General features: G+C 47.4%; 2 protein-coding genes across 3 annotated transcripts in view; one reads left to right on the top strand and one right to left on the bottom strand.

Moving 5' to 3' along the window:
- Window positions 1-101: 101 nt before the first annotated feature.
- On the bottom strand, window positions 102-4,683 carry fbp1a (fructose-1,6-bisphosphatase 1a). Its single transcript, XM_080894138.1, is given in 8 exon segments — window positions 102-701; window positions 1,976-2,095; window positions 2,266-2,403; window positions 2,505-2,645; window positions 2,858-2,950; window positions 3,408-3,570; window positions 4,224-4,398; window positions 4,401-4,683. Coding segments are annotated over 8 exon segments (1,290 nt in total). The 5' UTR covers window positions 4,669-4,683; the 3' UTR covers window positions 102-509.
- Window positions 4,684-8,694: 4,011 nt separating this feature from the next.
- The window catches only part of kank1a (KN motif and ankyrin repeat domains 1a), a 54,006-nt gene continuing 48,795 nt past the window's right edge, over window positions 8,695-13,905 (top strand). Inside the window, exon 1 of one of the 2 annotated variants that reach the window (XM_080894106.1) lies at window positions 8,695-9,626. The gene's annotated coding sequence lies outside the window, so the exon portion shown is untranslated. Of the gene's footprint in view, window positions 9,627-9,675; window positions 9,873-13,905 lie in introns of those variants that run through there. The other variant, XM_080894108.1, reaches the window with a different exon arrangement.

Below are 13,905 nucleotides of genomic sequence, written 5' to 3'. Positions count from 1 at the left end.
GAACTTTAGCCTCTAACTTGAAGATTTCAAGATATTATCGAGGGACACAAACTGAATAACTGTGAGATGATGACACACGTCTGAAATGATCAAACACTCACTCGTTCTTATCATTTATTGAGAGACTTCATTGTTCCAAACAGCTGTTATTTCACATAATAAAAGAATCGCGTTTGGTTGCAAAGAGGCTGTTTTTGGTCTTTTGCACATCTGGAATGTGTCTTTGATTTAAGGCACAACTGGAGGTAAACTGAGGAGCAAAGGTCTCAGACTGAAGTGCATTTGTGTGTTTTGGCACATTTTTGGTCTTTGGTAGCTTTTGTTTAGCAGTATGTGAACTTATGAAGCACCGCTTAAAAATGGGAGCGCTAACGTGGCATGAAAACACCGTGCCTCCAAATCTCTTCACATTTTTGGTCTTTAAAACCCATTTTTACATAAAAACCATCATTACAGAGGCGGTAACGTGCATCCCAACAGGAGGACCGCTGTGTGAGTCCCGTGCGGTCTCACTTCTTGGCGTGTTTCTGGCAGATGGCGATGTACTCCAGCACGTCCTCGCTGGAGCCCATAGCCACAGGAGCTCTTTGGTGGATGCTCTCAGGCTGGATGTCCAGGATGTTCTCGAAGCCCGTGGAGGCCATGCCGCCTGCCTGCTCCATGATGAAGGCCATGGGGTTGCATTCGTACAGCAGGCGCAGCTTTGAGCGAGAGGGGAGGGAAGGTGTAAGTGCTCATGAGAAAGTCTGGAAAACTCACAGGCTCGTTCAGCATTTTAGTGCTTGAAGGAAAAAAATTGAGAAGTCACAAATGAACACTGGACCAGGATTTTCTAGAAGAGATCATTCCTCCTGTTCATGTAAAGATCTTCTTTTTGTGCTTTAAATGTAATCGACAGTCTGCTACAATAGTTCATAAACAGGCCTTTTGGTGTAATTTCATATATATATCACATTTAAACTGTCAGATGTGTTTTTTGGTTTTAGGCACCGTTACAGAGGAGCTGCTGAATCCTCCTGAATGACCAAAGTTTACAAAATGGTTTTTCTCCAGTATGAGTCAAACTATCGGCCAGCTCAGGTCAGGGGGGCGTTTTCCTGCAGACCTCTGGCTGTACCGGCTTCACTTTTCAGAACCAGGAACCAGAATGTCAAAGTGAGCAAGCTGATTTCATCAGCCATAAATAATACCTGCCAGTTAGTGCAAAGTAACAGACTGAAATGCTCATTTAAACCAACGTAACCGAAGCACAAACTACTGGAAATCAATTCTATTCAGTTTTATTTATACAGCGCCAAATTCAACAGTTGCCTCAAGGTGCTTTATATTGTAAAGTCGACCCTACAATAATACATACAGAGAAAAACCCAACAATCATATGATTGTTAAGTGCTATGAACAAGCACTTAGGCGACAGTGGGAAGGAAAAACTCCCTTTTAACAGGAAGAAACCTCCAGCAGAACCAGGCTCAGGGAGGGGCGGGGCCATCTGCTGTGATTGGTTGGGGTGAGAGAAGGAAGACAGGATAAAGACATGCTGTGGAATGATCTGTAACTCACAGCAGGTCAAAGTTTCTGTCAGATAATTCAAATAGAAATGCTCCAAAAAGCACCGACAGCACCAACACTTCAAATCTGTGAAGGCGGACAGCAAACCCGTCGCTCAGCTAACTGGACTTTAAACTTTACCAGAGTGGGTGAGTTTAAAAACCTATATTCTACCTGCAGCTGAGTGACAAACTATCGACCCCAAACCATCTATGTACCTGCACAAAAACACTGTAGACATTAGTTCTGCTTGTAATCATTTGTAATCATCTGTGGGAACTGAGCTGATTTTGATCCCAGCCTTGAGGGGCCAATCGAGGAACTCAAGTTTTGACACGTTTTCCAAGTTTTTTTTAAGGTGCTACAGCATTGATGTCACGGACGCCTACACTGCATCCATCTTTTACATACAGCTGCAGGACCTTACCTTTCCCTTGGGGCTTTTCGTATTTCCTGGGTATAAAAAGATTCCTCCATACATCAGCGTTCTGTGCACATCTGCCACCATAGAGCCAATGTAGCGGGAGCCATAGGGCTCACTGCCGTCCTACAGGGGCGTCAAAAACAACATCTGCTTAGTGACGAGGTCTACGGTAAAAATACATCAGTGTGCACTATTAGTATTTAGTGTTTATTGTATATCCAGCATGTTTGTGGATACTGCTGGAATGTATAAATTTCCCCCTGGAGACAAACATGTCTGGACACCTGCGTTACCTGAGGGAACTTCTTGTTCTGCAGGTACTCTGTGACAGCAGGGTCAAAGTACTTTGCATAACCTTCATTCAAGCTGTAAATCTTCCCTCGTTTCTTCATCTTCACATCCCGCTCGACCAGTATGAACTCCCCGATCGCCTAAAGAGCAAAAAGCAGTAACAACAAAAACATGTTTGTAGATAAAATCAGTTTGCAGCTTTTCTATGTGGAACACGCGAAACCTTCAAAAGAGCGCTAACCGGGTCGAGCATGAAGCAGTTGACTCCCTGGCCGGTGGAGAGCACTACCATGGTGGCGCTGCCGTAGAGGGCGTAGCCCGCTGCCACGAGGTTCCTGCCGGGCAGCAGAGCATCCTTCTCACAGGGCTCATCATCTGTGGTCTGAGGGAAACGGCATCAGTCGTGTCATTATTGATTCTGTTGCCTGATTCGACATCAGTGGAGCGTTTGCATTAAAATCAGTTTAGTCCCTGCTTTAAACATCTACAAGTGATGCAGCTGTAAAATCCAATACAAACAGTTTGCCAACACTTTAAGTTTTTAAATCAAGAACAAACCAGTTTCATCATAAGCTCTTAACCCTGTGCTAGTACCTTTTTGTAAATGGCAAAGATGGTGCCAATGGAGACGAGACAGTCGATGTTGGAGGAGCCGTCCAAAGGATCAAAGCACACGATGTATTTCCCCTGAAGAAGTAGAAAAACATGCAGTGAATATGTGACGTGTTATATACAAGAGAGTTACTTCTACAAAGAGGCGTCTCAACAGCTGCCTTGAAACGCCTCCGGGCAGCGAATCTGAGGCCTTATCTAATTTCACTGATCACCTGATGATCACCGAATCTGACTGTATCTATGCAACTGTCAGATGTCATAGAAAATAGTTGGTTTCTGAGTTTGCTCCAAAGGTTTTACAAAGCAGATTTCCCCTGGACGTTACACTCGGATGATGTGGAATTCACTGTTAAAGGAACTTTTAAAAAGGTCAACTTAGAAATATCTGAATGATCCGTCTCAGTTTTCAGAAAACGTCCCACACAAATAAGATCAGGTTTTTCAGGCTCGGTGGGTTCTTAGAGGAACCTGTAGCGTTAAACCCGGTTAGGCTCAAAGTCTCAAATATCTCACCTGGTCTCACACTTACCCTCCTGTCTGGCTCCACTATGATGGCTTTGTCATTCTCTTCAGACACCAGCACGCAGGAGCTGAACGATGACTTGAGCATGTTGATGACCAGATCGTTGGACAGGATGTCCAGCTTCTTCACCTGATCGCCCGTCACATTGGTGCTGCCGGCGATGCCGTAACTGAAAAAAGCAAAAACAAGTGAGCGTGAAAAGTTCACACACACACACACACACACACACACACACACACACACACACACACACACACACACACACACACACACACACACCAGGTAGTAACAAAGCAGTAAGCCTGCCTGAGTGAAACTGCTGGGACTACTTGCGGCTGCTCTGGATACTGAACAAAGACGTCTTTGTGTGGAATTAAATGACAGAGACTTCCTTGTTTCCATCAGACTGGATAAATAAGAGTAACAGAAGCGTGACGCTGCACTTCTGAAACACTCGTTACTCCTCTGAGACGCAGTTCTGCAGGAACAACATGCAACATGTTCTCTTACTTCACATAAACCAGCGGAGATGGAGAAATAAAGACAAATGCAGAAGTGAGCAGGAGCTGGCCCGTTCCCCGACTGGTTCGGGGTTAAAAAAAAAAACAAGTACCGCAGTAATAACCACCTGTGGACCGAGGCATGTCTCATAAAATGGGCGTGTCTGTTCCAGGTATGCGCTTTCTGATTGGCGCAGAGACCCTGGAGCCCTGCGTGCCGCTGAGGGCTTTACACAGCGCTGCATTCAAGTACGGAACAGTGCTGGCAGGACCGTAACGGCTACTTCCAAACCCAACGGCGTGTGTAACGTGGCTCACTCACAGGTGGGCGATCCCAGCTTTGCGCACAGCGCTGGAGATGGCCTTCACCGCCGTGCACAGCGAGTTGAGCAGCGTGGTCAGCTCCCCCGTGCCTTTGGCCTTCCTGCCCTGCTCCATGACGAAGCGGGTCATGGTGACCACGTTGGTGTCGAAGGTGCTGCTGTCGGACATAGTGCCGGTGAGTCGCTGGAACTGCGGGTTTGAGGAAACTCTGCAGGATTTAAATGCGGCAGCAACGCGGAACTGCGCGTGGACAGCCGTGGGGGGAGTGTATGTAGCGGAGAGGTGTGGCCCCGCTGTGCACACTGAGCGCTGCAGCGATGACACGATAGTGTTACAAACACAAGGATGTGAGCAGAACAAAGAGAGCTGCACAAGCCCGAGTCCAGACTTTTGTTCCCTGAGAGCGACAGCCCGACACAGATACGAGGAGTGCGGACACGCATTGTTTCTGCGCACGATAGTCAGCGTTTACATTCCTCTTGCGCACACGAACTTTTCAGCGCGTTGCCCTGGATTTTCTCTTTGGAAAGATTAGTGGCTCCAGAGACGCTCGCATGCTCATTTCATACCTCATTTCATAACTTGTGCAAATCAGCTGGAGTCATAAAACCATCAGGTCGAACAGAAGCGTGGGAGTGAGGATCTGAACTCCTGAAACTCCAGCATGCAGAAAACACCGAGTCAAATGAAAATGCTTCATGCAAACATGAAACTGTACAACATGCTGTAAGTCAGGGCGAAGAGGCTAAAACAAGCCAGTGCAGAGACAGTAGTGCTCATGTCCAGTATGTGGTACGATGAGCTTCCAGTTAGAACAGTTTTAACGTCTGCAGTGTTTTAACGCTGAGGTTGAAAGATTTTTCTAAAAGTCACTCCAATGCTGTCATGTCCTTATTGTAAGAAAGTCTCACCTTCCTCTTGAACACTTCAGTGCGATTGTGACACTTGAAGATGCTGCAATGGAGCTGAAAACCGTTTTTACCACATACCGCTGAAGACACACAAGCAAGCTGTCCATCATGTGTTTCAATAAAACCGATGAAGAAAGGCAAAATGTGACGAAGCTGCACATTCAATAAAATCCAACATGTGCGCCCGTTTGCACGCACACACGGAAACACAAGGATGTTTGTGTAGTTTAGAAGAGACCGAATCAAAACCATGGAGGAAATCTGATCTTCCACAAAACAGTTTCCCAGAGTACTAACATGTATCTGGGGTCACGCTGTCAGAAGATAAAGATATGGGAACAGCTCAAACATACCTGTATGTTGAATCGTTGCTTCACAGAGAAACACTGGTGACATTTCAGACCCATAAATCTGCTTTTCAGTTCAGTGCAGTGGAATAAACTCACCGAATCTCAACACAAATATAACTCATAATAATTGATTTTCACTCAGGGCAGACTGTGTATGCTTTACCTGACTGTTAAGTGAAATGAAAAGAGTCAGATGAAGCACTCTGTCTTATAACCTTTCAGCCTTTAATCTCACGTGGCTCTGTAACATACAGTAAACTTCACTGCTGACGAGCTCTGTGACCTCAAAGTACTTCAAGCAAAAATGATCTCTGTAAGCTTAAAACTGGAAACAAACACTAGGAGCTCATCACCATCTCCAGGCTTTATCTAACTGAGCTGTTTACTTGGTGATGAGACAAAACACTGACAGTTCAGGAACAGCAAACACACTTTTATAAAAATCTACTATGACTGACTGTTTAATAGTCCTTAAGCTCTCCGAGCCAGTCGGCTGTTATCAAAGATGACCGGGATTATATCTATATCCCACATATTCAATAGATTAGTGAGCATGAACTCACTTCAGAGATGTTCTCCTGCCTGCAGCTGCGTCCAGCATCCAACCGGTAGCATCAGCAGCACATTAAACCATATGTTAACTTTCTTGGGCTTCCATATGAAGGCTGTGATTGACAGATAAAGGTTTTGTAGTCGAAGAGTGAGAAAAAAAACAACAAAACATGGCTTTACTAATAAAAAAAAAAAAAAGGAGAGTCCCATGAAGGCCAGATGTCCCAGTTCTGCACTAGCACTTAAACGCAGCTTACATTTGTGGGTCGGGTAGCGTGAAAAGTGCCCCCCCCCCCACACACACACACACGCACACACACGCACACACTTGCACATGTGACGTCATATGTGCGGTTTTTTTTTTTTAAACAATCTGTGATAGTGTTAGACGTTTGTCCTGCAGCACAGGAAGCGTTTAAAGGTGAAAACGATCCGATTTATATACATTAAATTAACATTTGACGCGTAATTATCAGCATTTATTCAAATTTTGATACTTACCATTTGAGAAATAGTTTTAGGTGAGACCAAATTGCTCTGTGTGTAGACACACGTCCGTGTACTCACTCATTTGTAAACTGTGGTTTGTGCTATTGTAGGAACTGTTTTGCGCACAAAGATGTGCCAACAGTAGCCGTTCAAATAGTAGATCTATATCAGGTCTAATTACATTTGTTTTCTCTAATGAAAACAAAATAAAGACGTTGGCTTTAAATGTGCAATGAAGGTAAACAGTCAGCTGTCAGTGCTGCGTGTTTATTCCACAGACCACATTAGATTCAGGGAGTTTGGCTTCTCTTTGCTGTTTTTTTTTTTTTTCTTTTCTGCCTGTCCCATTTGGTTCTTTAGCCATCAGAATTGTTGTCTGAAGACCAACAAGGATACCCAATGGATTTACTTTGCCAAATGGATCATCGTGGCATTGCCGTATTGGTCCATTTGGTCGATCTTTGTTTTTATTATTTATTATATTTTATTTTTAGATGTTACAGACGGGACAGACATGAGTGAGAGATAGGAAAGGGAGAAAGAAAGAGGAAGGAAAGGAAAAACAGAAGGGGAGAGGGACAGTGAGAGAGGGGGGGAGAAAAAAAATAAAAATCTCCTGGATCACCTGTTGAGAGAAGAATAGAAAACAAGCAAAAAAAGACAAAAAAAAACAAAGCAACATATTAAACACAACACCATCGCATTAATCTAGCTAAGTGTAAACAGCAGTAAATACTAAATATTCAATGTTGTTGTGCAGCACGCAGGACAGATGTGCTTCGAAGTAGCAGCCAAGAAAGGTGTAATTTGGGTCTACGAGCAGTGAACACCCGTGTGCATACCTGTGTGGATCAGCGCGCTTGTATTCCAAAGGTTTCTCCATGTAACGATCTGCTAGGGAGTGTGGGGGGGCCACCGCCCCGTCCTCCAGGGTGTGAAGCAGGTATGGAGGAGATCAAAACTCCAGACATCCAGAGGCCCCCAGAACACAAGAAACCATGGAAGACCAACAGAGGGGCAGCCGCGCCACTGTTCCAGTAAGAGCTGAGGAGAGTCCCAGATGAGGGCTCACTCAGCAGCCGCGGAGCAGAAGCCAGGGGGAGTTGCAGTGACGCGCCCGTGAGCTCCGCCGGCAGCCAGCTGCGCCTGAGTGACCGAGCCCCAGGCCGAGAGGCCGGGGGCACCCCACCCCCGAAGGGGCCCGAGCGAGCCCCAGGCTCCAGGCCCCGATAAGCGGCCGCCAAGGAGTGAGCCGGTGTGTACCTGGACGCCCACCCCCAGACACGAACCACCAACGCACCGACACCTGAGGGAGTCCGCCACCGGCAGGGGAAGTGGTGGTGGGTGGAGATAGGCCTCCAAACCTTGGAGGGCCTGAGGTGTCCCCAGAGAGGTGGCGTCTGATACCCAACCTGACATATAGACACAGACATACAGGCACACACAGACACAAACATCCATTCCCACCCTCATGCTCTCATATGCACTCACTCCACACTCAACCAACGTGGAGACAGACATAAAGAGACGCTGTACACACAATCACACTCCCCAAGCGTACTCTAAGCCCCGGGTCTAGGTACCCTTGCCCCTGGAGGGGGGGACTGCACCCAGACCCAGGTGGTGTTACCCTTTTCCCTGCGGTGGGGGGAGGCAGACCGCCCCGACTCCGCAGCAGCAGGGAGGCCCCACACCCCAGACCGCAGTCGGACGGCCAACTCCTCCTCCTAGCCCCCCCGCTCCAGCAGGCCGCAGAGAATGGGGGTGGGAGAAGACTCCAAACCTCCCTCCACCCGCTCATTGTAGTGTTGATGCATGTGTGTTCTAAGGTGCATTTAAAACCCAGGAGGGCTTGGAGCTACCTGCCAAGGAGCAGCAGGTAAGCGCATGGTCCCTCCTGCTAGCCCTCAATGACTAAGTGTATTTAAAATTGAGAGGTGGGCAACGATGCCAGGGGTGGGGTGTACACCCTGATGGTAATTTGGACTCCGTGATTGTGCCCACCCCCAAGATCCTATATGTATGTGTAATGAGAGTGTGAATAATGTGAATGTCTAAGTTGTGGGATAAAATTGAGGCAGAGGCAGCCAGAAGGGGACAGAGGGGGGGGGGGGGGGTAGCCTCCTCTGCACCCTGGTGACATACCCCTACTCCAAGGCCCTGCATGTGTGGGTGGTTGTGGTGGAGCGGGAAGAGGGAGGCAGCTGGAGATCTCTTTGCTGTTAACGCCACTGGTCACCAGATGGCGCTGTCGGGCAAACGCAGGCTCCGGCGGGACGCCGACTCTGTCCAAAGCAGTGAGGATGCGTTTCTGAAACTTGTTGTCATCATGTATCTTTGAAATAATGATCATTTTTATGTACATTTAGGTATTCGTGTGTCTGCGTTAAATATTTAGGTTCATTTAAAAGTGTAAGTATTTTAAAGACCGTAAAAAATGAGCCCCGATAAGATTATCTGACACAGAACAATTAAGAACACTTGATATTAATGCGCCAACTGAAACCGCTTCCATCTATCGTCCCGAGCTCTATATTGTATCGCGGAAGAGAAACATCTTCGTTAGTTATAGTAAGTTAAAACTACAAAACTTTAACTTTGTAACGTACATGTCTTTTTCTCCCCGGTGTGGTCACAGTTTTACGACACAACGTGTAGACACTGGTTAGCAAACGACGTGCTAACTGCATTAACCTACACGTTTACCTGAGTTTTAAGGTGAGTCCGGAGCGCGCTGTTTGCTCTTCGTGACTCAGCTAGTGTAAGTAGGCCGAGCCCTGTGCGCAGGTAAAGCAACACCTGTGCCTCTAACTGACCTTCACATCAGCTCAGACTGGGCTCCTGGGAGGGCACCGACTGCGCATGACCGCGGGTTAACTTGGAGCCCAGGCACGAGCGGACAAGTACAAAGAGGCTGCTGCTGCTGGCGCAGAGGGGACGTACCGTGTGCGGCGGGCACAGACTGGAGCTTTGCACACTTTTGCGCAAAGTTAACGCATTACCCAGCTTTTACCCTCCGAGACTCCGACCCCGAGCACAGAAAGGAGTCCGAGGAAAGGAGCTGCACCTCCAAAGGAGCCCGGGAAGCGTTAGCGTGGGGTAAGTTAAGGTCGCTTTTGCTAAGACAAAGTGTGTTTTAAAGTGCTTCAGTTGTCCCAGGTGTCTCTGTGGGCGCGTGTAAGCGTGCACGAGCCCTCTGCTTAATTAATTACGTAAGTTGAGCGTGTCTTCAGTGCGTGTTGTCGGCCAGGTGGTCCTGCAGCGAGCAGACGAGACAATCCCATGAAGCGCTGCTGGTTAAGCTGGATTATATTTAAAGTCAGCTGGTGTTTGGGAGTCCTTCAGGTAATCTGGCGCTGTTTTTTTCCACTTCCGTCTGCGCTGCGCAGGTGTTATGAGGCTGAACTTTGAGCTCCAAGAGCGGGGAACCGGAGGCGAGGGACGGCGGAGGTTTTCAGGGGGATTCGCCCCTCGAGACCAGTTTCATTAAACTCGCGATTAAATCCACAGTGAGCCGCCTTCGCTCGGATTCAGAGTAAGTCAGGTGTCACCACAGGCTCGCGGACACCTTTAGCTCAAGCGCGAGAACGCAGAAATGTCTTTCGTGGCACTGTTTCCACAGCCGCGTCCTCGTAGCGCAGTGCGTGATGAGCTCTTAACAAAAGAGTCTCCGTGGAGCTCTAAAGGTCACTCAGCAACCCCGAAATGCTGCCAAATGAAACTAGTGTTGGACACGTTTCCTTCTTTGCTACCTGTTTTCATGCGGGGGGGCTCAGACCTGGATGGTAGTCCCCATTGTGCTGGTGAAGAGCTGGGGTCAAACAGAGGGCTCCTCATCCTCTCCTGGCTCACAGGCCTTTCCACTCTTCAGTACAGATGAAGCACTGGGGAATTGATATGTGAAGAGGAGGACTAATGGCCTTGTGAAGCGTCCACTGTGGGGTTGTTGCATATCTTAAGATCCACTTGTCTACACTTGGATAATAAGTGCAGATTTCATCCAGGATGCCACACAAAGCATTCCTTCAGGGCCCGAATGCCTCGCATTTTGTGGCTTTGCAGAAAGCATCGCACTTTCTGCAAAGTCGCTTCTCAAAGCTGCTGCTTTGCTGTTTGTAGCACTGATTAACAGCTTTAATGGGGTTTGAGGGTTAGCGAGTCATTCACTAACCTTAAGGTGGTTAAAGGGCCATCTCGGTGTCTCTAACAGCTCAGGCGTTCTTTACTTCACTGCAGGGAGCTTGTTTCATATTTTCATAAGAATAAACTGAAGATGAGAGAAAAATGATATTTCTGGAAGCTTATTGATTTCTAATGCTCTCCTCCTCGGTATCGTGGACATACGGTGGAGGTCTGTGAAATGACGCCTGACTGAGACGACCCTCACATCCGCAGGATCAAAGCCGGGTCTCATCTGCTCAGACGTGTGGCCTCCCCCGCCTCCCCCGCCTGTGATTACGACTCCCACCCCTCCTGTTTGTTTAGAGGAAATGACTTCCACTCCACAGCTCTGTGCGAGCAGCTTGCACGTCACGACTGGCCTCGCTTCTCTTGTGGGTGTTCAGTTTTTTTGTGGAGTCCTTGCCGTGGTGTTTTCTCTGTAATTTTATCTCGAGGGGGTTGCTGAGTTATAATTTTAGTTTTGGTTGAACATCTGTGCATACTTGTCTTGTTTGTGCTTCTCTTGCATGTTTTTGGTTCTAAAAATAAAGCTGCTCTGCCTGGGTTCACTTGAAAATGTTAGTTTTTGCGTGCGTGCACGTGAAGCTTCACTGCTGGGTAACCCCGAAGAAACCACTCTTACTGGCTGGACTGGAGGTGAAGGGAGTCGTCACAGCTGCTCGGCTTTAACGTGTGGGATGAGGACCTACATGAGCCTCGGGGTCTGCCCTGTTATTACAAGATCAAATGTACTTTAGTTTGAGTGGAAGATCCACTTAAACTAAAACCATAAGAGCCCCCTCCTGCAAAAACAAGAACAGCCCAAGATGCATTTGAGAGGATATAAATGTGTTCATGGAGATCTTCGATAAGACGTTTCACAAAGGACACAACGACCACGACTGTCTGAGCCGGGGCTCAAACCGGCAACCTTCCCATTACAAGACGAGCCGCCAACTCTTGAGCCACGATCGCCCCCATTTCACACACAAGTAGCACTTATGTGTTGGCAGTTTGTGGCAACAGTTGGTAGTGCTTCTTGTAACTGGAAGGTTGCCGGTTCAAGCCCGGGCTCCGACGGTCTCATTCGTTGTGTTCTTGGGCAAGACACTTCACCCGTTGCCTACTGGTGGTGGTCAGAGGGCCCGGTGGCGCCAGTGTCCGGCAGCCTCGCCTCTGTCAGTGCGCCCCAGGGTGGCTGTGGCTACAATGTAGCTGCCATCACCAGTGTGTGTGTGACTGGGTGGATGACTGGTTGTGTAAAGTGCTGTACAAATACAGGCACCATGAAGCCTCTATAATGACTCACAGCTTTATTGAAGGACATGATGAAGGTGACACTGCTTACTCTGTAAATGAGCTTCTCTGAATCTCAACCATTCTGCAGTGAGCTATTTGTGATCTTGGCTTTTTCATTTCTAAACAGTGAAACTGTCTGGTTTCTAACTACCTTTACCAATAAACTGGGATCATTACTGGCTCAAAATTGAGTTTCTGGTTGGTGACTGACGCTGAAGAGCAGCTGGTCTGCATAGTGTTAAGGCAAAGAGTTATTATTGCCTTTAGTAAGAATAAGTCAGAGTCGGGGAGCACTGGAGATGAGAAAAAGAGCTTCAGGTTGCTGTGAAGCTGCCGTCCTGCTGTTCTCTGGGCAGTTGTTGCAGTTATTCTGAAGCATCAGCTGGTATGAAACTGGTGCTGCACCTCCACTCACAGTGCATGAGTTTTGGATGTAAATAAAACCTTTTAAAAACACCAGTGGACCGGCTGAAATGAAAAGGCTTGCATAGCTGATTCTAAGTAAAGGCGATTTTCAGGGAGTCCTAACAGATTTCCAGCAGCTCGGAGCAGCTGCCAAGTCGGCACCACGCTGTTTGCAAATTTGCAAGGAAGTTATTACCGCGGTGATCAAAGCTCTGGCAGGACCGCACGAAATTCTTTTCAAATCAGTTCTTGTGGATTTAGCAGCTTAATGGAGTCAGAGTGGCCTGAGATGGATTGGGAGACATTTGTGTGTGTTGGCACAGATTGTAGAGGAGGCTGTGAGGTGTGTTGGACTGATACTTAAAGCAGAGGTGAGATTATTTAGTTTCTTCTACAGATGTTTGGTGTCTGGGGTATCTAGTTTTGCATGGATGACTTGCAGCTGGAGTTATTCTGCACAGCCAACATTTTGGGTGATTCAGCAGCCCGACGAGGCCGACGGTAAACATGATCCCGGTCGCTTCTACCTGCAGAGATTATGAAACAAACCAGGTGAAGTTGTTGTGACTTTGAATTTCACTGACAACTTACATAAGAACAAGCGGACACATGAGCTATCACGATGAATGTCAGCGGCCCGCCAAAGAGCCCCGGATAGTGTTTTATGTTGTTCCGCCTGCTGATGATTCATTTCTGCATGCTTCAACTTGCGAGATTCTCGTTGGGTAGAAGATTGCTGCGGCGAACATGAAGGAGTGAAGCTTTTTGCTCTCTGTGGCTGGGATTAACCCTGCCTAAACCTCGGAGTGCGTTTCACAAAGATGTTTTGTTTCCTGGTATGTTAATCCCGTTCTTTCTTTCATGTTCCCTCACAGTCGTCACATGCTCGTCGTATCACAGACGATCAATAAGGGATCATTGACCTCTGACATTATGAAATTAAGAGTTTAAATGAGACGTTTTTGTTTCTCAGCTTCGGCTCCTCACAGACTTCGTTTCTTTAAACCACCCGAGCTGTTGGGACAGCAGCAGATTTGTGACGGGGTCTTCTACTTAAATATTTGTGTTGGTGTCGGCCTCGCTCGTGTCGGCTGTGGAAAACTCGATCTTTGCAGTGCTGATGGGACCTTTTGAATCAATGTGCCGGGACGACGCCCTCGTGGAAACGCGCTCTGCCTGACAAGACTTGCAATAAATGATTGTTTTTAATTTTCACTTTGATGGGAGGAGTGATGGTGCGTGGAACTTGAGGCTAAAGCGGGAACACCGTTGCACACCAACCCTTACAGGGGAAGGAAGTTATTCTTCCAGTGTAGAGCTGACGCCTCACACACTCATCCAGTGTGGCATTCTGGGAAATCAGTTTTCAGCTTGCTCGTTTTTAGTAAACAAGTTTTTGTTCTCGAGTCACACAACAAATATTTCAGGGCATGTATAAATGTTTATTACTCCAGGCACCTGTTTGTGGAGGTTTCAGATCAGTGCTCGTGTCGTGTAAGAATCTGTTAACCTT

This window comes from Rhamphochromis sp. 'chilingali', assembly GCF_963969265.1.
Source record: "Rhamphochromis sp. 'chilingali' genome assembly, chromosome: 10".
NCBI lineage: Eukaryota > Metazoa > Chordata > Actinopteri > Cichliformes > Cichlidae > Rhamphochromis > Rhamphochromis sp. 'chilingali'.
Note: the sequence above shows the minus strand (reverse complement) of the source record. Positions and strands in the feature narration are given on the sequence as shown.